The sequence below is a fragment of the Orcinus orca genome, chromosome X (assembly GCF_937001465.1).
Source record: "Orcinus orca chromosome X, mOrcOrc1.1, whole genome shotgun sequence".
NCBI lineage: Eukaryota > Metazoa > Chordata > Mammalia > Artiodactyla > Delphinidae > Orcinus > Orcinus orca.
Window position 1 is genome coordinate 5,911,476 of NC_064580.1, and position 23,359 is coordinate 5,934,834.

Sequence of the window (23,359 nt, forward strand, 5' to 3'; positions counted from 1 at the left end):
ACAAGTTCACAGAAATAAAGAGTAGATGGGCTAGCACAGCACCCCCTGAAAAAAATATAAAGTGTATACTTATATATTATGTGAGAAAAAAAGTTTGTGCAAACCCATTTGGACATCAGGTATAACAGTAGGCAGAGCCTGTCGTGAATCATCTCAAAGAAAATGGTATCTTTTAAAAGACATTGAGACATGATCTAATTTAGAAAGCCAAAAATAAAGAACTTAGCATAAAAGAATTACTAATCATTTTGTCATCCACACAAATATAAAACTAAAATTGAAAAAAGTAGGAGTTACAGTTTAAAAAGATAATATGATATAATAAAATTAAAAGAATATGTCTTAAAAAACCCGTAGGTTAGAAGGAATGGAGCAAGAAATCCTGAACTTAATTTTAGGATATCCGTATTCAGGGCTATGATGTACTGCATGCAGCAAAACGAGCAGAAGGGAAAGGCCTATGGGGAGAAGTCCAGAGGAAACCAGGTGCAAACTTTCCCAGTGGAGTCACACAGGATGCATTAAATTCCTCCAGCCATGAGTTGTAACAACACGTGTGAAATGCTGTCAACCAGAGAATTCCAGGGGAGACATGAAGCCCAGAGCTTTTCTGGGGGGCTGGTCACAGAGGCACCTCCTGCGTAGCATGTACCAAAACCCAGACTCCCAGAAGGAAACAGGTGTCAACAGTTTAGGAACAGTGCTATTGGTCTGTACTTTTCTTTTTGTGTGACATCCTTGTCTGGTTTTGGTATCAGGGTGATGGTGGCCTTGCAGAATGAGTTTGGGAGTGTTCCTCCCTCTGCTATATTTTGGAAGAGTTTGAGAAGGATGGGTGTTAGCTCTTCTCTAAATGTTTGATGGAATTTGCCTGTGAAGCCATCTGGTCCTGGGCTTTTGTTTGTTGGAAGATTTTTAATCACAGTTTCCATTTCAGTGCTTGTGATTCGCCTGGTTATATTTTCTATTTCTTTCTGGTTCAGTCTCGGGAGGTTGTGCTTTTCTAAGAATTTGTCCATTTCTTCCAGGTTGTCCATTTTATTGGCATAGAGTTGCCTGTAGTAATCTGTCATGATCCTTTGTATTTCTGCAGCGTCAGTTGTTCCTTCTCCTTCTTCATTTCTAATTCTACTGATTTAAGTCTTCTCCCTTTTTTTCTTGATACAGACCAATATCACTGATGAACACAGATGCAAAAATCCTCAACAAAATACTAGTAAACAGAATCCAAGAACACATTAAAAGGATCATACACCATGATCAAGTGGGATTTATCCCAGGAATGCAAGGCTTCTTCAATATATGCAAATCAACCAATGTGATAAACCATATGAACAAATTGAAGGAGAAAAACCATATGATCATCTCAATAGATGCAGAAAAAACTTCTGACAGAATTCAACACCCATTTATGACAAAAGCTCTCCAGAAAGTAGGCATAGAGGGAACTTACCTCAACATAATAAAGGCCATATATGACAAACCGACAGCCAACATCATCCTCAATGGTGAAAAACTGAAACCATTTCCACTAAAATCAGGAACAAGACAAGGTTGCCCACTCTCACCACTCTTATTCAACATAGTTTTGGAAGTTTTAGCCACAGCAATCAGAGAAGAAAAGGAAATAAAAGGAATCCAAATCAGAAAAGAAGAAGTACAACTGTCACCGTTTGCAGATGACATGATGCTATACACAGAGAATCCTAAAGATGCCACCAGAAAACTACTAGAGCAATCAATGAATTTGGTAAAGGAGCAGGATACAAAATTAATGCACAGAAATCTCTGGCATTACTATACACTAATGATGAAAAATCTGAAAGAGAAATTAAGGAAACACTCCCATTTACCACTACAAAAAAAAAGAATAAAATACCTAGAAATAAACCTACCTAAGGAGACAAAAGACCTGTATGCAGAAAACTATAAGACACTGATGAAAGAAATTAAACATGATACAAACAGATGGAGAGATATACCATGTTCTTGGGTTAGAAGAATCAACATTGTGAAAATGGCTATACTACCCAATGCAATCTACAGATTCAATGCAATCCCTAGCAAATGGCACTTTTCACAGAACTAGAACAAAAAATTTCACAATTTGTATGGAAACACAAAAGACCTCGAATAGCCAAAGCAATCTTGAGAAAGAAAAACAGAGCTGGAGGAATCAGGCTCCCGGACTTCAGACTATACTACAAAGCTACAGGAATCAAGACAGTATAGTACTGGCACAAAAACAGAAGTATACATCAATGCAACAGGATAGAAAGCCAAGAGATAAACCCACACACTTATGGTCACCTTATCTTTGATAAAGGAGGCAAGAATATACAATGGACAAAAGACAGCCTCTTCAATAAGTGGTGCTGGGAAAACTGGACAGCTACATGTAAAAGAATGAAATTAGAACACTCCCTAACACCATACACAAAAATAAACTCAAAATGGATTAAAGACCTAAATGTAAGGCCAGACACTATACAACTCTTAGAGGAAAACATAGGCAGAACACTCTCTGACATAAATCACAGCAAGATCCTTTTTGATCCACCTCCTAGAGTAATGGAAATAAAAACAAAAATAAACAAATGGGACCTAATGAAACTTCAAAGCTTTTGCACAGCAAAGGAAACCATAAACGAGACGAAAAGACAACCCTCAGAATGGGAGAAAATATTTGCAAATGAAGCAACCGACAAAGGATTAATCTCCAAAATATACAGGCAGCTCATGCAGCTCAATATCAAAAAAAAGAAAACAACCCAATCCAAAAATGGGCAGAAGACCTAAGCAGACATTTCTCCAAAGCAGATATACAGATTGCCAACAAACACATGAAAGGATGCTCAACATCATTAAACATTAGAGAAATGCAAATCAAAACTACAATGAGGTATCACCTCACACCAGTCAGAATGGCCATCAAAAAATCTACAGACCAGAAATGCTGGAGAGGGTGTGGAGAAAAGGGAACCCTCTTGCACTGTTTGTGGGAATGTAAATTGATACAGCCACTATGGAGAACAGTATGGAGGTTCCTTAAAAAACTACAAATAGAACTACCATATGACCCAGCAATCCCACTACTGGGCATATACCCTGAGAAAACCATAATTCAGAAAGAGTCATGCACCACAACGTTCACTGCAGCACTATTTACAATAGCCAGGACATGGAAGCAACCTAAGTGTCCATCGACAGATGAATGGATAAAGAAGATGTGGCACATATATACAATGGAATATTACTCAGCCATAAAAAGAAACGCAATTGAGTTATTTGTAGTGAGGTGGATGGACCTAGAGTCTGTCATACAGAGTGAAGTAAGTCAGAAAGAGAAAAACAAACACCGTATGCTAACACATATATATGGAATATAAAAAAAAAATGGTTCTGAAGAACCTAGGGGCAGGACAGGAATAAAGATGCAGACGTAGAGAATGGACTTGAGGATATGGGGAGGGGGAAGGGTAAGCTGTGACAAAGTGAGAGAGTATCATGGACATATATACACTACCAAATGTAAAATGGACAGCTAGTGGGAAGCAGCCGCATAGCACAGGGAGATCAGCTCGGTGCTTTGTGACCACCTAGAGGGGTGGGAGAGGGAGGGTGGGAGAGGGAGGGTGGGAGGGAGGGAGACGCAAGAGGGAGGGGATATGGAGATATATATATATATATATGTATAGCTGATTCACTTTGTTATACAGCAGAAACTAACACACCATTGTAAAGCAATTATATTCCAATAAAGATGCTAAAAAAATAAATAAATAAATAAATAAAATACAGGGAAGAGAAAAAAATAGTTTAGAACAGTGAGCCCCCTCTTCTCAGTTAGGGATTGGTGGGAAAATCTCCCCCAGCTCAAGTTTCCAGAAGCCAGCCAAGGGCCAACCTTTTAGGCAGGAATTTCTAAGGACAGGTTTGCTATGATAACTCCTCTGCACAGGTAACCATGGCTATTTCCAGATGGTAGACTTTGGAGTAAAGGTTAAGTTTTAGTCTCCTGTGCAGCTTGTTATATAAATGTTTCAATGGGCATATATAATTTCTATAAAAAATAAAGACATTATACTGTTTAAAAAAACAACCCAAACTACCAGATGTATCTTTCAAGGAAGGCATCTAAATGCTAAGTATGCATGAAATAGGAAAAAGCATCCTCAGTTCAAATGTTTCTAATTTATGCTTGGAAATGAAATTATAATTTGCTTGGAAACTCAGTTACACATCCTAATTTATTAAATGTGATTACAGTTAATTTGGTTCCCAGGCAAACTGTAGACCTTGGCCATGAATACTGTAAAATTAGGAGAAAATCAGAAACATGTATTCGAAAATAGTCACTTTCCTATGAGTACACGTCCCTTTTGCTAAACTAGAGTCATCTTTACATATGTTTATCTCGGCTTCCTCTTCCTTGGCTTTTCTATTTATTTTGAAGGCAAATGTGAGACACTGTATGAGGTTATCAAAGGTCAAATTCTCCACTGGGAGCGTCACTCCAGAATCATGCTGGAAGATCTCTGGAAGATCGCCAGGCACAAAAATAATTCCCAAACTTCAAAATTTTCTAGAGAATCAGGGACAGTTAGGACACTTGGTAGACCACCATTTCCCTCTCTCCCCCTCGTCCTGCGTTTTGTTACTAGGAGCTACCAGGCATGTCTGTGAATCAGTACCCCGCGAAGCCTTTATATACTGACTCAGAAGCCAAACTGGCATTCCAGGTACTAGGAAGCTACTGATGAACAGAAGAAGAGCAGGACAGTTACGCCGCACCATGCTTCCAGTTTATGTCTCTACTAACAAACAGGTGACATCGTTAAGCAGTTTCCTTTGTATTCAAACAGAGGTAGACACAGGAGGTAACGCAGGTACACACACCTGAGGTCAAAAGAGGATGAGACAAGGAGAAAGCTTTTAAGATAGGCCGTCAACACTTAGCATGAGTTGACTGGGTAAGCGTGGTGTGGAAGGGCAGAGGGCTACTCTAGAAGGAAAGAATGACAAACACGAGGGCAGAAGCAAATACAGGGTACTCCATTCACGGCACGGCAAATACATCAGTAAGGCAGGAGCTGCACGCTGTGGTGACAACATCAGTGCCGCAAGTCTTGGTTTCTCCAAATGTACAAGGGGAATGACGATAATACTTCCTGTGAACTATTACCCTAAGCGTTGACGTATATTGAACACTTGGCACAGGTCCTGCCACATAATCATGCTGAAATTAGTGCTAGCCCCGAAAAGAAGTATTACAGTTTTAAAACATCATTCTAGAAATTCTACAAAAACGAAAAAAAATGAGAAACACAAGAGGTTAATTACAGATTACCTAAAATACTCGTATGAAAAATTTCTTTTGAGGAGGAATAAATTTTCAAGTTGTTAAATGTACATATTTACTCTGATTTTTTCTAACGTTTCCATCTCAGAGAATTTTGCAAATCCTGTCCCATCCAAGTTACAAGCAAAATCATACTTCAGAAAAGAGATACACTTTCACAGTCCTAGAAATTATAAAAGGTCTGTACCCCCAATTCCAACGTCATTGGGGGGGGCATTCCCCGCACAAACACCAAGCAATTCTCAGACCCTCGCGGGGTGTTTACACAACTCAACTCAATCGTGACACTATCTTCCTGGAGACGGCATCAGACCCCACAGGTCGCGGGCTCAGTCCTACAGGACGACATCCCCTACTGCCTCTGCACAGGCCAGTTCCAAGTTCAGGCTGTCGCCTGTGCTTCTGACCAAAGGGCTACAGATTGGAGGTTCTGACAAGCCCCATTCAGGTTCAATTAGTTTGCCAGAGTGCCTCAGAGAAATCAGAGAAACATTTCACCTACTGTATTACCAGTTTCTTACAAAAGGACGTAAGGCGGGAACGGCCAAACGGAAGCCGTGCACAGGGCATGGTATGGGCAAAGGACACTAGATACTCTTCCCAAATCTCCGCATGTTCACCAACCAGGAAGCTCTCTGAACCCGCTCCTCCGGGGGTTTGACGGAGGCCTCATTACTCAGGCATGACTGATCAGCTCATGGGCCGCTGAGGACTGAAGTCAATCTCCGGCTCTTCCCCCCTTCCCTTAAGTCAGAGCGTGGGAGGAAAGTTCCAACCCCTAACTACAGGGTTGCTCCCCTGGCAACCGGCCCCTGTGAGCAGGTGCTTTGCCAAGGTCACCTCATTAAAGTAACAAAAGACACCTTGTGAGAGCTCTCACCACTAAGGACATTCCCGAGGACCTCTGTGCCAAGAAGGGGGTCGAAGATCAAATGCATATATTTCTTCTTATAAATCGCAGGACCCCAGAAGTCTTCCTTGAAATTTCTCTTCCTTTGTTTATACGCTACCATATGGAGAGCACACTTTTAGACTCATGGTACCATCGCAAAGTGAACTAGAAATGAATGTGAATAGAATGTTATTTCCTCATTATAATGTGCAAGGGAAATTACAAATACCATAGGTTAGCAAAAGGGTTCTCAGCAGAAGTGACTTTTGCCCCACAGAGCGTATGATAAGGCAAGGCCTGGAGACATCTTTTGGTCCTTACAACCGGGAGGGGAGTGCTCCTGGCATCTAGTGAGTGGGCAGAGCTCAGGGATACTGCTACAGATCCCACAGTGCACAAGACAGCCTCATGGCAAAGAAGTATTTAACCAAAAATGTCAAGAGTGTCGGACTTCAAAGACTCTGGATTAGAGCGATATACTGATTAATTAGCCAGAAAAGCACAAATGTGAAAGGGAGATAAGCTTCCATCACTCTCTGGAGAAGTCCAGAATCCTCTGTAGGAGACAGACATTGAAACAACAAAACCACGATGTCATAAGCACTGTCACAGACATGTACAAAGCCCGCGAGAACAACGGGTAGCGCATATTCAAAACACATCTCGACAGTGTCCAGCAGTGTGTCGTACGACAGGGACAAGGAGAAGGCAGTCACGGCTCTGCTGCCACTCTGCCTGCCTCTCAGGAGCGCTAAAACGTAAATAACCGTATCAGTTACTAAACACAGGAGAGACACGAGCTCACGTGAAGTTGTCAAAGGAGGCGCTCAGAAGATGTGACAGCTGTCTTAAATGAAGAAAGGCAGGAGTGAAGAGGACCGTCTGAATGTCAGTGTCTTTTCAGCCATAAAGAACCAACTCTGGTGCAAAACCAGAGTAGTCAGGGCACAGGCTGGAGAGCTTCAATTCATTTGGTTTATTTGCCAAAAACCCTCTACGTATGCCTGTTGAGGAACGTGGGGACTGACCTTCTGGAAACAACCATAAAACTGGACAGAATACACGGAACAGCAGACAATGGCCGACAGCTAGCACGGGGCTGTACGCCCTGAGACAGCACACAAATGAGGTGAGCCCGGAGACGGCCGACAATGCATGGCTGAGGGTAGGTTCAAGTCCACAGTGCGAGGAGGGGTGACCCAAAGGTCGTCCTGCAGCTCTTCTGAGTCGAGGAGAAAGAGATCAAAGTTTGAGGAGGCTGAAACGAGTAGGTCTTGTGGGCAGAAAATCAGGAAGGATGGAACTAGGCAAAGAGAAACCCAGAGAGCTGTGAGGGACCCCTCAAGTTTTGGGCTGAATACTGCTTTCTTTTAACATTCTTTTTTTTTTTTTCTTTCATCTTCTTTTCCATTATGGTTTACCCCAGGACACTGAACAGAGTTCCCTGTGCTCTACAGTAGGACCTTGTTGTTTATCCATCCTACATGTAAGAGCTCACATCTGCTAACCCCAAACTCCCACTCCACCCCTCTCCCAACCCCCTCCCCCTTGGCAACCACAAGTCTGTTCTCTATGCCCATTAAGTCTGTTTCTTGAACATGCATGAGGTGAAAGCACACAAGATCGGGGAAGGAACAGACAGAAAGCACTAGAGCAAGCAATTCCTGGAGTTCTAAGCAGGCTACTACCTCCATTCTAACCGTCAGAGCAGAAAGGATACACAATACACAGGGCATCGGATAGAGTCCTCAGAAAAATATCACTATAGTAATAGGGACAAATTAGCCCTAGACTAAAGGCTGCTCTGAATCTGCCCTCAGAAAGTTTAAACGCAAGTCTCTACAAAAGCAAACTGATCTCAAGTAACTACATGCCAGAACGATCGAATGCTTTTTACAAAATACAGCAAAATTCAGAACACGAAAATCTGACATCCAATCAGAAATCATCAGGCAGGCTGGACTTCCCTGGTGGCTCCGTGGTTAAGAATCCGCCTGCCAAGGCAGGGGACATGGATTCGATCCCTGGTCCGGGAAGATCCCACATGCCGCGGAGCAACTAAGCCCATGCACCACAACCACTGAAACCGCGTGCCACAATTACTGAAGCCCACATGCCGAGAGTCCGTGGTCTGCAATAAGAGAAGCCACGGCAATGAGAAGCCCGCGCACAGCAACGAAGAGTAGCCCCTGCTCGCCGCAAATACAGAAAGCTTGTGCGCAGCAATGAAGACCCAAGGCAGCCAAAAAATATTATTTAAAAAAAAGTACTTAAAAAAAAAATCATCAGGCATGCAGAGAAGCAGGAAACTATGACACACAACCAAAAGGGAAATAGAGAATCTAAAGAAACAGAGCCAGAAACAACACAGGTGATGTAATTAGCAGGAAAGGACATTTATCGATAAAAGGTTATTATAAATATGCTCTATATGCCCAGGAATGTAGAAGAAAACACGGACACAGAGAGGAGAGGAACAGAAGATGCAGGAAAGACCTGCATGGAACTTCCAGAAGTAAAAATGAAGGAACAAAAACATGCCAGAGAGGATTGAAAAAGTGTCAGACACTGTAGAAGAAAAGATCACTTGTTGGGAACCTGAAGACACAATGACAAAAACTATCAAAATGAAGCAGACATTGGGGGAAAAAAATGAGCAAAAAACATGATCAGAGACTGACTGACCCAGGAGACCATATAAAGTCTGTCATGTATATTTAGGGCCCCAGAAGACAGGACACAGAGGATGGGGCAGAAAAAAAATTGGCCCATGTGTTTAAAATTTGATTAAAATTATAAGCCCACAATTAGAAGAAACTTAGTGACCCCCAACAGAAGACACATAAAGGCCACCCCATCAAGGTATCCATAATCATATTAAAACTGGACACAGAAAGAAACACTTAAAAGCAGACAGAGATATAAACAGATTCTTTATAAACAGTGGGAAAAAAAAGAATGTCGGAGATTTTTCAGAAAATATACAAGACCAAAGAAAACGAAAAGATTTTTAAACAACTCATTTTTTAAAAATTGCTAACTGGAAATTCTGTACCCAGTGAAATACCTTCCATCTGGGGACAGAGACAAAGCGACAATTATAATTCTGCGTTTTGAATGATAAAAGTGTGAGGGTTTGATTTCTTTATGTATGTATGTATGGCTGCGTTGGGTCTTTGTTGCTGTGCGCAGGCTTTCTCTAGTTGCAGCGAGCGGGGGCTACTCTCCGTTGCGGTGCATGGGCTTCTCACTGCCATGGCTTCTCTTGTTGAGGAGCATGGGCTCTACGCACGTGGACTCAGTAGTTGTGGCACGTGGACTCAGTAGCTGTGGCACGTGGACTCAGTAGCTGTGGCACGTGGACTCAGTAGCTGTGGCTCGTGGGCTTAGTTGCTCCACGGCATGTGGGATCTGCCTAAGCACTGCACCACCGGGGAAGCCCTTCCACTTTTAAAAGACCATTTTCATCTGTTTATTTTCAATCATTATCAGCCATTGCACATTTTCTCTCTATAGAATACCACAGAAGAAATCACAAGACTTCATCTGTAGGCACCTCAAAGTGAAAGCTTATAGGGAACCCCAGTATCAAAGAAGGGGAATCCACACACTAGTCCTTCACCCAGCAGCATCTGCACTGCTGGGGAAATGGAGACTCTCGTGCCGAGAGCCCATGCCTGCTAAGACAGAATTTGCACTTTAGCAAGATTCCAGGTGATGTGTGTGAAGGACCAGGCCTGGGAAGCGCTGCTCTGGCCCCGGGGAGCTGCAGCTGGCATCTGCAGAAGCTGAGTCTCTCCATCGGTGCACTGAAACCTGATTGAAGCCTAGTTTCTGACTCCAGAAATCTGGGCTTTTCCCCCAACGAATCTCCCACTTTACACTCCCGATGACGGTCATTTCCCCTCGGCTTATAAATGTATTCGAAGTCTTCTCAAGGTAAAAACACAGAAACCATTTCCCCAAAATCAAAGCCCCTGACCCAGCCACTTGTCTCTCCTCTTTCCCACCCAGGTGGTCTTAGGAAGGAACTTCAACTTGTGGACAGAGTTGTGTGCCTCTGCTGTACATTTCCTCCTGTACATTTACTATTCGAGTGGGACCTTTTAAGGCTGTCTTCTACTGACCCGTCACAGAATTCCAAAGTGGCGACCTGGCCCTCCGCCATCATAATAAAAAGAGCTACTATTTATCCAATGTCTGTTATGTTCAGACACTGTTTAAGTGCTTTACATGCATCTTTGATTTTTTTACTTAAATTAGATGCTTTTGTAATTTCTATGATATTCCCCTAACTCCTTGTGTAGCTACCTGGCTAGTCCCTCTTTTGAGACAGGATAGGTCTTTAAATCATTCAAAAGAGACTCCAGTCTCAGCCTCTCATAAATTTTCAAAACTCATCAATTCTCCTCAATAGAGTCTCATGGTATACTCCCCAGCAACACATAAAAATTCAATGAAAATTGAGCCTCACTGTTTAAAAAAATGAGAAGAAAAAAAAGGCTGCATTCCATGGAGAACACGTTCCACCCAATGAATAATTTACTGAACGACCATAAAACGTCATTCAATATTCTTGATATCCTCATTTTCCAGGACTGTGAAATTTGATTTAATGAGGACAGCTTCCTTTATAAGATGATGGTAAAGGGAATCTCATAACGATTATAAAAATCTTCAGCATTCCTTGAAACGTTTCGATCCCATTACTCCCACCCTCACTAAGTGGAAAAGAAAACTTGGACCAAATCTGCACCTTGACCAAGGACCACAACCCAGACTATATCATGAATACTTTTCTTTACTATAAAAATATAAAAGGTAAATGTTTATCATTTGTAAAAAATAAAAGTTTACTCATTACAGTGATAAAAGCTAACGTTTTTGGGAAAATGTGCTACGTGCTGGTCACCCCAGGCTCCATCACTCTCAGCTAACCACCCCAATTCATGGAGAAAAGTGAGGCGTTGAGAGGGACACTTCCACGAATCCCCTTTCACACCCGCCTATACACCAGAAGCTGGCCCGTGTGCTCTCATTTGCTACCTCGTCCTGCAACAAGGAGGCACGGTCCTTTACTCCCACGTCAAACCTTCCTCACATGGTGCAGTGGACGCCACTGCCGTTTCAGGTCACGTGCTTCTGCAGTTCTCCCCTCTCCTCCAGCATCACACACCCTTCTCTCTTCAGGACAGTTCCCATCCGCTTAGACTACGGGATGATTTCTTCACCCCAAACGTGATGTAATGTGGGGCTACCCTGCTCACCCCTTCACCCGCAACCTTCCACAGCGATCCGTGCTCTCTGAAATGTTCTCATACCCCCTCCTCTCTCCGTCTCTCCCTACCACTCCTCTGGAACACATCAATCAGGCTTTCTCTGCAGCCACCCGCTAACTCTGCTCTTGTTAAGGTTGACCGTGACCTGTGCATCACGGTATCCAGTGACCAATTTTCAGACCTCCACCGTCCTGCAGATGCAACTGATCACCTCTTCCTTCTTGAGAAGCTGTTGCCATGTGTCCTTTAGAACTCCACCCTCGCGTGGACCTTCTCCCATCTTAACAGCCCCCGCTTAGTCCACCAGCAGGACTGATTTAGGACATAACCCATGAAGCTCTTGTCCTTCTACCACTTCATCCAGCTTCATGACTTTAAATACCATCTATCCACCATGACATTTGTATGTCCAGCCTGACCTCTCAACTCCAGACTCACGTATCTATGTGCCCACGACACATCTCGAGTGCAGGTCTAACTTACGTCTCAGACACAGCATGCTCGACACCAAGCCTCTGGCCATCCTTTCTCCACCCCCTCCCCCGCCCACAAAACCTGTGCCTCTCACATACCCCACTTGTCAGTATCCGCTCAAGGTCATGCCAGCTCCCTCCCCCAGCTGTTCATGACAAAGACCCCGCCATCACCATCAACGCTTCATTCCCCAGATTCGTCCCAAGCGACGTGTCATCAGATTCTGTCGGCTCTACCTTCAGAATATGTGCTGCCCACTTCTGCCCACCTCCACCACTGCCACCCCGGACTAACCCACCAACATCTCTCTTCTGCTCAAGCACTCATCCTGTACACGTAAGAAGAACCTGTGCTTCCTACCCACCAGTCATACACCTCAAGAGCCATCCTGGTGCCGCCCCCCCCAAATATGAACAACTCCCGTAAAGGGAGGACTCGGGAGCCGTAGTATAACTTTCTCAGGGAAGATATTCCAACAGAGCAAACCTTTTGAATAAAAATTGAGTCCCTCTTGTACACTGGACCTTAATTTAATGGACTCCGAACGATTCACTAGTTGACTCTTCAAAAGTCTAGAGGTGACTGTATCATGAACCCCATGCTGTGGCAGCCAAAGCCAGCTTTATTCTATTACGTTCTGGTACATCCCCACCCCCAGGAAAGAAAAGACGTGACTACGTTCGAAAAACAGCACCAAGGTCCATCTCCACTTGCCCTTCACGAGGACACTGTCATCAGGTCAGCTGTCGTTCTGGTGCACTGAAGCAAAAGACCTGTATTCACTTCTATGTGCTTGTCCTTCCCCCGGCATGCAAACATCGGGGCAGATTACATCCTGTTCCTGTTTAGCTCTCATCAGCTTCTTTCAGTACCTTTAACTCCTGCAGAGACATTCCCAGACAGGTGACGGCTCTGCCTGAGTTCCTGAAGCGATGCGTTTACTTAATACCCGAGATTTGAAGACGTAACACTGGGTTGTGGAGCGGCGGAGGCAGGACAAGTTTTGACAGCAAGAAGGGCAGTGTGATACATCTGGCACCTTAGTTTCGAGGTGTCTTTCCGGTCACGTTGGAACATCCCACGGCCAAAGAGACCCTGTAGTAAGTAGTAAGGAGCCGTGTTCTTCCTTCAATGCCTTGAAGTACCTTTAACTAACTATGATTCTGCATCATCAAAGCTTCCTTCTCATTGGAGAGTAAGCCTGTTCACACACAAATGGTTGGACCAACAATTTTACAAAAGAGATAGGCTCATTCATGGAGCAGGGGTAGACAGAGGTGTCTGGGATGGAGGACAGTGGGAAAGAAACGTTAACTAGAAGGCACACCCGCTCGATTTTAGATCTTACTCCTCTGCCTCTGAACCATGTCGTCTTGGGCCAATAAAACATTTTCTCCTTGTGTGCTGATTTCACTGCCCATAAAGTTCGCCTAGTAAAATTCAGACCTAACTTCTAAGAATTGCTATGAAATCAAATGGAGTCATATGGGAAAATATTTTGAAAATCAAAAAGCACAAAGAAATGAATCAATAATGCCATCTGTGGCAGAGTGAAAGCCTCTTTTTTATTCCTAATTTCATCCTGACCAGGACTGGATCGATGAAAATCCAGGCTGATCGAATGACAAGCTCAGTATCAACAATGGATGCTTCCCTCACTGACTGACCCCTGACGCAGGTGAGGTCTCAGCTTTCCATGACCCTTAGTGCACATTTCATACGGCCAAGGTTGACATCTCAGCTGACATCCTACTAGGGTGGGGATATTATGAAGTCAAACACATCAGAATTAAAGATGGGAGGTGTTTCATCAGCAAGAAGCCCATTCATAAACGAAGACGTATCAGGTGTCATCAAAACTAAGACAACAGGGGCCTTCTCGGATGGCGCAGTGGTTAAGAATCCGCCTGCCAGTGCAGGGGACACAGGTTCGAGCCCTGGTCCAGGAAGATTCCACCTGCCGCGGAGCAACTAAGCCCGTGTGCCACAACTACTGAGCCTGTGCTCTAGAGCTCATGAGCCACAACTACTGAGCCTACGTTCTAGAGCCTGTGAGCCACAATTACTGAAGCCCGTGCGCCTAGAGCCTGTGCTCCACAACAAGAGAAGCCACTGCAATGAGAAGCCCGCGCACTGCAACAAACAGTAGCCCCCGCTCGCTGCAACTAGAGAAAGCCCACACACAGCAACGAAGACCCAACACAGACAAAAATAAATAAATAAATTTATCTTTTAAAAAAAGAACAAAACTAAGACAACAACAGCTGTAACACACGTGACTATTTTATATACTGTTAACAAGGAAAAAGGACATGTTCATTTATAATTCAAGATTACATCAGTTGTAAGAAAAACACATTTAAACATGGGAAAACATGCATTTTATGACTAGTACGAAAAACTGTAATAGTTTATCATGTTTCTTAAGGTTTTATAAAAGTAAGAGGAAGGGGCTAATGGCTAGTTAATAAACTAAAGCAATGAAGCGTAATCTATCTATGTCTCTATCACGGAAAATAACACGTTTCATAAAAGGCCACATGAGAAATCATCCTTTGTGAATCAGAGAAATCATCCCTTATGATTCAGATCTAGGCTTGAGAGACATCCATGGCCTTGGGCTGTCATTTACCCCAAACATTAAAAGGTGAACAGAGTATCCTAATACTCTGTGTACCAGAACTGCCTCTTTTTTCTGTAAGCTACATCAGGATCCCAAAGGGTTCTTGAGACAAGATGTGTATCTTAATTTGCCCCCAAAGATTCATACTGGAGACTTTCCCAATGAATGCTGATGGTGACTTTTGTCAGAGTTCATACGTTATCCAAAGGCAGAAAACATATTCTGGAGTGAACCCCTATGACGAGTTAATAAATGTGAAAAATTAAAACAAAAAGATTCCTGTTCTAATATACTTAACTATGTCATTAAAAAAAATAACATTGTTAACTCTGCCATCAGCCTGAAAAAGTAGCAAAAGTAGAACTGTATAGATAGTCATATGAGAAGTTAAAGAGATCAATACATGAGGAGGCCATGAATGGATTCTAGGTATGTTATTATTAACATGCCCCTGAAAATCCTTTCCACATAGCAGAACTTCATGACTAAAATTACCAAGAAAATACTTTATGTCTAGAAATTGGTGCTGGTAATACAGACTAAGAAATCATGACAGTCTGAATGGTTAGGTAGGTTGTGTGATATCATTACGACTGTGGTTCTTCTTCTTAGAGCAGGAGTTGGAACACGCTTTCTGTAAAGGGCCAGACTTCCTGTAAAGTTTCCACTTTGTGGACCATATGATATATCACAACTACCCAACTCTGCTGTTGTAACACAAAAGCAGCCACACATGATATATAAAAAAAAACTGTTTTTTTTTAAAGTTCCAATAAAACTTTACTTACAAAAACAAGAGGCAGACCAGGTTTGCTGTGTGGGGTGTTGTTTGCAAGCTCATGCCTTAGAAGATAAAGCTCAGACCATCTTGCAAATATACACATGGGGCCAAAGATATCTAACAGTCTAGTTGTTTCTGTTGGAGCAGAATAAAACCTGGAGTCCTTCTGGGTCCGAACTCTTACCAAGGGAAAGCTTAGGTTCCTGACAACATGGAACTTGTACGCATTCTTAATACATCATGTGGTAACGAGGGGCATGGACGGGTCTGTCTCAATGAATGACTAGCCTGAAAAATACTGAAACAGGGATGAGTCCTTTCAGGATTCAGTCTGTTTAAGCATACTAGTCAGACATTTACTGCAAAATAAAACAGAAGCAAAAAAATGCAGAGCGAGATAAGAACAATCGAAGCAGCTAAAATTGCACATTAAGGCTTTGAGTTATTGGACCAGCGGGCTGAGGTCTCTCCACAAAGTCCCTCACATTAACTGGCCTCTGTTTTCCCCACCTTTCAAGTTCCAATTAACCTTTCTGCCAACAGCAGATCACAATTTGTACACACGAGTCCCATTTTAATAAACCGATGTGGTTCAGATGTCCTCACGGTTATTTCAGAGAGAACGGCAATTACAGAAGCCCACTATCACATCTGGAATTTCAGGGAGAAAGGTTTCAATTATATCTCCCTTCTCAGGGGTCAGATGTAAAACTGTCAACACAGAGTCAGCGATATTAAGGGATAATGTGTTTACCAGGCGAAGAGCAGGGCACATCTTGTTCCTCTAGATCCTACAGCAGCATATATATGTACAGCTTGTGTACAGAACAGAATACAAAGTAAAGTAGGAGTGCACTTTATAGAATGCAGGAGACACAGGGATGGCCTTACTGCCCTTGTCTTTGCACAGATTCATCAGTTTTGTTTATTGCTTGTTTGTTTCCATTTCTGATCAAACTTCTCTGTTCTATGTCTCAAGGGACCTGAATCCCTCCACAGCCTAGAATGAGCCCCACCGAGTCATGACCTACGCTGGTGTAATACCTCCGTGTGTGTGTGTGTGTGTGTGTGTGTGTCTGCTTCTAACCAATAGAATATGGCCAAGGTGAAGAACTGTCACTCCTGAGATTACGTTGTGTTATATAAAATTCCGTCTCAGCAGACTGGAAATCAGGATTCTGGCCTTAAAGAAGTACATAGCTGTTTTGTGACCTGCCAATGAAGGGGGCCACATGGGGAGGGACCACAGGCAACTTCTAGGAGCTAAGAGTGTACTCCAGCCAAGAGTTATCAAGGAAACAGGACCGCAGTCCTACAACTGCAAGGAAGTGAATTCTGCTGACAATTGCAATGAGCTTACAAGCAGATTCTCCTACAGTCGAGCCCCCAGATGAGAATGCAGCCCGGCCAACACCTTGATTACAGACTTGACAGATGCTGGGCAGAGAATGCAGTTAAGCTGTGCCCAAACTCCTGACCCAAAGAAACTGTGTGCTGTGTTCAGCCACTAAGTTTGGGGGTCATTTTTTATGCAGGAAGAGGTAAGTAATATAAAGAAACATTCATGTGAATGGCAGGTAAGCATGTTTCCTGGGAAAGTTTGGATTGGATCCCTAAAGAAGCCTGAAGATATTCTGGAAAACCTGAAGTGTAATATGTCAGCTCCCTTGAGGGAGGGCAGAAGCCATGATTTATGCTCCTCTGCGTCATCTCCAACGTCCAGAAAAGGACAAGATACAAAAAGACATAGGAGAGCTCTTCTATCTGATTTGACACTAAATCATTAGCTTAGCTGTGTGTGTCAGTAGCAGAGCAATTGGCTATGTAACTTCAAATACCTGCCAGTCCTACGTATTACCGGAAGCATTTTGAAGTTCACGACTACAAAGTGCTTCCAAAGAGTTCACTTATGGTCAAATCCTCAGCCCCCAGGTACTTGGCAACAGATGTCATTATGTAAGTTTGCAAATCACCCATATTCCAGCCAGTCACAAAATGCTGAGTAGAAGCTTTTGGAACAAAATAAAACTGAGATTAGGAAGATCACGTATTGATTACGTTAGCAGTTGAGAAACACTTCCATTCTAGCTTTCCAAAACAACACTAAACACTTTTCTAAAATAACCCTGTAACACAGTGAGCCCCTGTAATCGTCCAAGGGGAATCCAGCCACAGCAGCACATGGACATGGGGAGAGGGGTCAGAGATGGAGCTGAGAGGCAGTCTTGCCACCTGCAGTGGGTGGGCCATGTGACTTGATAATTTCCAGCTTCCCAGGCTGCCACGCTTCCACACACAGCTCTGTGGACTTACAGTGTGCCCTACTTATCTCCATGCTTGTCGGGAAGGTCAGACGGTATCAGGACTGAGGATGTATTTCACGCACCTTAAAATTGATGGAGCTGGGGCTTCCTTGGTGGCTCAGTGGTTAAGAATCTGCCTGCCAATGCAGGGGACACAGGTTCGATCCCTGGTCCAGGAGGATCCCACATGCTGTGGAGCAACTAAGCCCATGTGCCACAACTACTGAGCCCACGAGCCACAACTACTGAGCCCATGTGCCACAACTACTGAAGCCCACGCACCTAGAGCCTGTGCTTCACAAGAGGAGCCACGGCAGTGAGAAACCCGCGCACCGCAACGAAGAGCAGCCCCCGCTCGCCGCAACTAGAGAAAGCCCGCGCACTGCAACGAAGACCCAACACGGCCAAAAATAAATTAATTAATTAAAAACAAACAAACAAACAAAAAACCGATGGCGCTGTTATGACCCCAGGCCCACAGGCATGTTTGCAGAACGGAATCTGTGTGCCCTCCAAGGTGAACGCAGGCAACAGGACCCCCTCGGCAGCTCCCGCACGGGGGCGGGACCAGACCACCGTGTCTGTTTGGAGAAGCTCGGAAGTGCCCTACCAGCCCCCCATTCCACTCACAGAAGCCCTGCAGCGCCCCTTCCCTCTGATGCCGCACGGGCATGTCTGCTGGCGCTCCCTCGCCACCACCCTCCACGGTGTGGCTTTGGTCCCCAGAGTGGACTCTTCCAACTCTGTGCTCACGGCCCTTGCGGGCTTTCCGACCGCTCTTACTCTGAGCGGCCACCGTGCCGTCAGCCTGGCTGCTTCACGGCAGGTCCCTGGGTCCCTGGTTTGCCCCGGAAGAGACAGTGCAGCAAAGCAGCCCTCCCCCTCTTCAGCACAACTGATGATTTTAGACAGTGGTGGTCTGGGACAGCAACGCTCTATCATCTACCTGAGAGCACGGGGACAGTAAGGTGCCTTCCATACGGGAAAACGTGGGCAAGCCTCAGCCCAGAGTATGGGCTGCCCAGAGGGTGAACAGCCAGGGGAAAATCTCTGAGAAACCCCACCGCTAATAAAAGGGCTGCTTCCTCCAAAAGCATGAGAATCATCAGGCCGAGAATCGCCCACAGAAGAGCCATAATGTGAGGTGGGAGGAGGGCAACGGCTTGAACCCTTCTTCACTGGTGATTAACTAATAATGGAAGCAGCGGGTGGCTAGGTTTTAAGAGTCTCGAGAATTTTTTTAATGTGAATTTACACACACATGCACACACACACACCCCTGAAGGAAAGTGAACTTCCCCAGCCCCAGAACATGATGCTCTCCCATGCCAAGGACCCACTGGCACGTGGTCAGCCTGCAACTGTGTCCCGAGTGTCCATGGCTGTGTACGGGGCCTCTTACCTCACAGAAGCTCTGGCACTGCTGCTTCCGCAGATCCCAGGACACCTTGCAGGGCTCCAGGCACTAGGAGAGATGCACAGTGAAAACCAATCAGTTAACACGGGAAAAAAACAAAGCCCAAAAGGAAAGAACCCGCCTGTGCACACTCCTGACTTCTCAGGGCCTACTTTTCCTAGTGACTTTAGGAAATCCAATTAATCAACAGCTCATCGTAACTGTGCGTATCCTAGGAATCTGAGACAAGAGCATCATGACCGAGCAGGGACAGAAAGACATACGTTTCCACACAATCGAAAAAGGAAAGCTGCAGAGTCTGGAGGCGACATGCAGGAGAAGCAGGTGTATTCCTTGTCAGGCACAGCAGTTTGGATATTTATTTTTATTCAGTAAAAAATAGTTTCTAAAGGTTGTTGTTACAGATGAAGTTTTTCCTCGTCAACCTTAACGATAACTTGCTTTTAAATTGACAACATAGGGTTTTTTTGAATATTCTTCTGTAAGTGACTGAAGTATTGCATTAAATATATGTATATGTGTATATATATATATATATCACACCCATTATTGTTAACTCATGTGTTTATCTCAGTGAATCCAGCAGCGTTCACATTTACCCAGTTTAATTACTCTATTAAAATGTATGGAGTAAGCCTGAGTATGAGACTCTCCCATAAGAGCTTCAGAATACAGTTTGAATACATATATGTAATTTACATATAGGATTTAATAAATCAAAGATAATAGCCAGGATCCACTGCTCAGTAACAACTGTAATAATAAATATTACTGAATGAACAAAGTATATATACGTGTAAATGTAGGTTTTATATACATACTACTATATATAACGTACAATTATAACACTTAAAATATAGTACTATATATACTATCTATATAATGTATTGTAATAAATAAGAGATAACAGCCAGGCCTCATGATTGAAATTAAAATCTTACATTCATATGAATGGATATTTGATTCTCCAAATTATATTTTAATGCAAATTTTAATTAGTACAAATTAATCATCTCGTAGAGTGAAATGACAGTTATCTAAATATTGGCATACCCTGGTTCCCATAAGCTCATGATTACTCTATGTATCTGACTTTCATTATTGATAAATTTTCCAGTTGATATCAAAATTCTCAGTTAAATTTCAGACATATATAATGTAGAATTCAGAACATACACCTGTACTATATTTTCACTTTACTTTCTAGCAACCTCCCTGTTGTAAAATAAAGATACAGTTTAAAGATGAACTGGAAGGGCTTCCCTGGTGGCGCAGTGGTTGGGAGTCCGCCTGCCGATGCAGGGGACGCGGGTTCATGCCCCAGTCCGGGAAGATCCCACATGCCGCGGAGCGGCTGGGCCCGTGAGCCATGGCTGCTGAGCCTGCGCGTCCGGAGCCTGTGCTCCGCAACGGGAGAGGCCATAACAGTGAGAGGCCCGCGTACCGAAAAAAAAAAAAAAAAAAGATGAACTGGAAGACTCTATGGTGAAATTTACTTTGCAAATGTCCACTGCTATTTTTTTCAATCAAAAATGCATATATGAAAACAAACTACTGACTGTATCAACTGTCAGTCTGTCACAGCACTGCTCTCAAAGTGCGATAAATGACCAGTAATATGAGCATCACCTTGGAGTTCATGGGAAAGGCACTAGGTGTACAGAGTCTAGCAAGTTCTCCTGAAAATCTTGGTGCTTACACCAAGTGCTTGGTGCTTACACTAAACTTTAAAAAGAACTTTAAAAACAAGATGAAAAGGCAGAGGGCTCTGTACCAGATGAAATGGTAAACATTTCCCAATATATGTGTGTATCAAACCATCACACTGTACACTTTAAACTTACACAACGTTACATATGTCACTTATATCTCAATAAAGCTGGGGGAGAAAAAGAACTGCTGTAGAATTTGATGAAAACAGGGTCTGTAATGGCTCTTTCTTGGTTCATGTAAGTATCATTTAAGAATCAGTCTACTGCTTGTGAGAATATTCTAGATTTTATATGCTTTAATGTTGCATATGAACAATTCATTTTTAGTTATTTTAATTAAAAAAACTTGAGCTCGTCAATGATGCTTTTCCAAGACCTATATAAGCTTGTCCCAAGTCTATTAGTGTTCACCTCTTCCAAGCATGTTCTAAAACAAATGTACAATTTTTCACCAATGTAACGATACTAAAAGAATACCATTTTTCTAATAGCAATGAAATAGTTTAAAACTTGTCTACCTTACATAGTTCATGAGCTCCCTAAAGAGTGAGTTTTGTTTCCTAAAGGTACATCCAATGCCTTACCCCACAGAGTTATCCTTATTTGTTGCAAGACATTGGCTCCTAGCCTAAAAACTTTACTGGTCATTTAATAAATACGCTTACACCTAACTCCTTCTCAAGACTACTTGATATGAATAAGTGGCACTCTTTAAAATACTTTGCAATTTTTTCATTTGAAGAAGTGGCCTACAACGGAGCAGGACCGCACCACAAGACCTGGGGAGTTTTCACGGACAGAGGCTCAGCTACTTACAAGTTAAGTATCTGTCATTTCACTCGGGAAACATCCAACAAGCATTTATTCCATATAAAAACTGTTCAGTGCAATGTGGCTAAAAATGTCTCAGAATAATTACGTGATTCTTGCTTTCTGTCATTGCTGAACATGTAAACTGTGAAAGCAAGATATTACATGTATACAGTTGCATTTTCATAACTAGAGACATGCATGAGTGCATTAAAAAAGTCAGTCCTTTGTGATGTCCATGATTGCAAATAACCATATTCCTGACAACTTGTGGAATAAATGCCTTATAAAAACTAGGTATCATTTACAAAAGTGGGCAAAGTTCTTAAATGCTAACAGCAGCAATACGTAATGCACTTGTCTTCTTGTTAATCCAGAATCGCCATCTGTCAAGTCTAGCATTGGTATACACAATTCATTTAAAGTTCTATTTTAATTGCACGCTTGCCTCATTTCTAGTCACCACTAATCAGTAGCAGCTGAAGATACATCTCAAAATGCTACTAATGACAGCCAACATTTTCTTTTAGTAATCCTCGGTGAAAACTACCTGACAAGAACAGCCTAGATGTAAACATTTACGTAAATCTTGGCAGGATAAATTTTCCAAAGCTCCATTTCTTTACGGTGCTACTGGCCAGGTAAAATGATTTCAACAAAAGCCAAAGAGGAAAAAAATGACAGCCATTTCTCTCGCACTTTGAACAAGAAGAAAACACTTTCTATTTCTCCAAGTAATAATAATAATAAAGTACTGCCAAAAAAAGGTAGTCGTAAAACTCGCTTCCATGTGTGAAGGGAGTAGAAGAGAAGTAATACTACAAGCAACAACTGCAATTCTAAGGGCCATGATCACATACTGCGTCAAACTACAAAAACAAACAAACAAACAAAAACAGTAATCAAAGTTAGTATTTTAGCAAGTGGTTTAGCCTTTCAAGTTTTAGGCTGATCAACTGTTTGAAACCATTTCCTCCTAGGCTACTGCTTCAAGCCCAATGAAGAAAAACTTCACATTTCAGAGAAACTTAAAAAAAAAAAAAAAAAAAAGGTTGAGCCAGCTAATCACATTGATCATCATTTGGAATGTAGCTACCAATTTTTTTTTTACTTAATCTAGAAAGATACATTCACGATATCACTCGCTCAGATAATTGTATATTAAATTTATATTTTTTAAATGTTCAGTAATAGAGATTGGTTCAAGATGGTGGAGTAAAAGGACAAGTACTCCCTCCCTCTTGCAAGAGCAACAGAAACACAACTAACTGCTGAATAATCATCGACAGGAAGACACTAGAACTCACCAAAAAAGATACCCCACATCCAAAGACAAAGGAGAAGCTGCAGTGAAACAGTAGGAGGGGCGCAATCACAATAAAATCAAATCCCGTAACCGCTGGGTGGGTGACTCACAGACTGGAGAATAATTATACCACGGAAGTCCACCACCGGAGTGAAGTTCTAAGCTACATGTCAGGCTTCCCAACCTGGGGGTCAGGAAATGGGAGGAGGACTTCCCAGAGAATCAGACTTTGAAGGCTACTGGGATCTGACTGCAGGACTTTAAAGGTCTGGGGGAAACGGAGACACTCTTGGAGGTCACACACAAAGTAGTGTGCACATCGGGACCCGGGGGAAGGAGCAGTGACCCCACAGGAGACTGAACCAGACCTACCTGCTAGTGTTGGAGTGTCTGTTGCAGA

The 23,359-nt window shown here is 43.0% G+C and overlaps 1 protein-coding gene across 6 annotated transcripts in view; it reads right to left on the reverse strand.

The window, feature by feature from the left end:
- The window catches only part of ANOS1 (anosmin 1), a 675,260-nt gene that overhangs the window by 61,659 nt on the left and 590,242 nt on the right, over nucleotides 1-23,359 (reverse strand). For all 6 annotated transcript variants that reach the window (XM_049704920.1, XM_049704921.1, XM_049704922.1 and 3 more), the window contains one exon: nucleotides 19,117-19,179. In XM_049704920.1, the coding sequence (XP_049560877.1) occupies nucleotides 19,117-19,179 (63 nt within the window). The remainder of the gene's footprint in view (nucleotides 1-19,116; nucleotides 19,180-23,359) is intronic.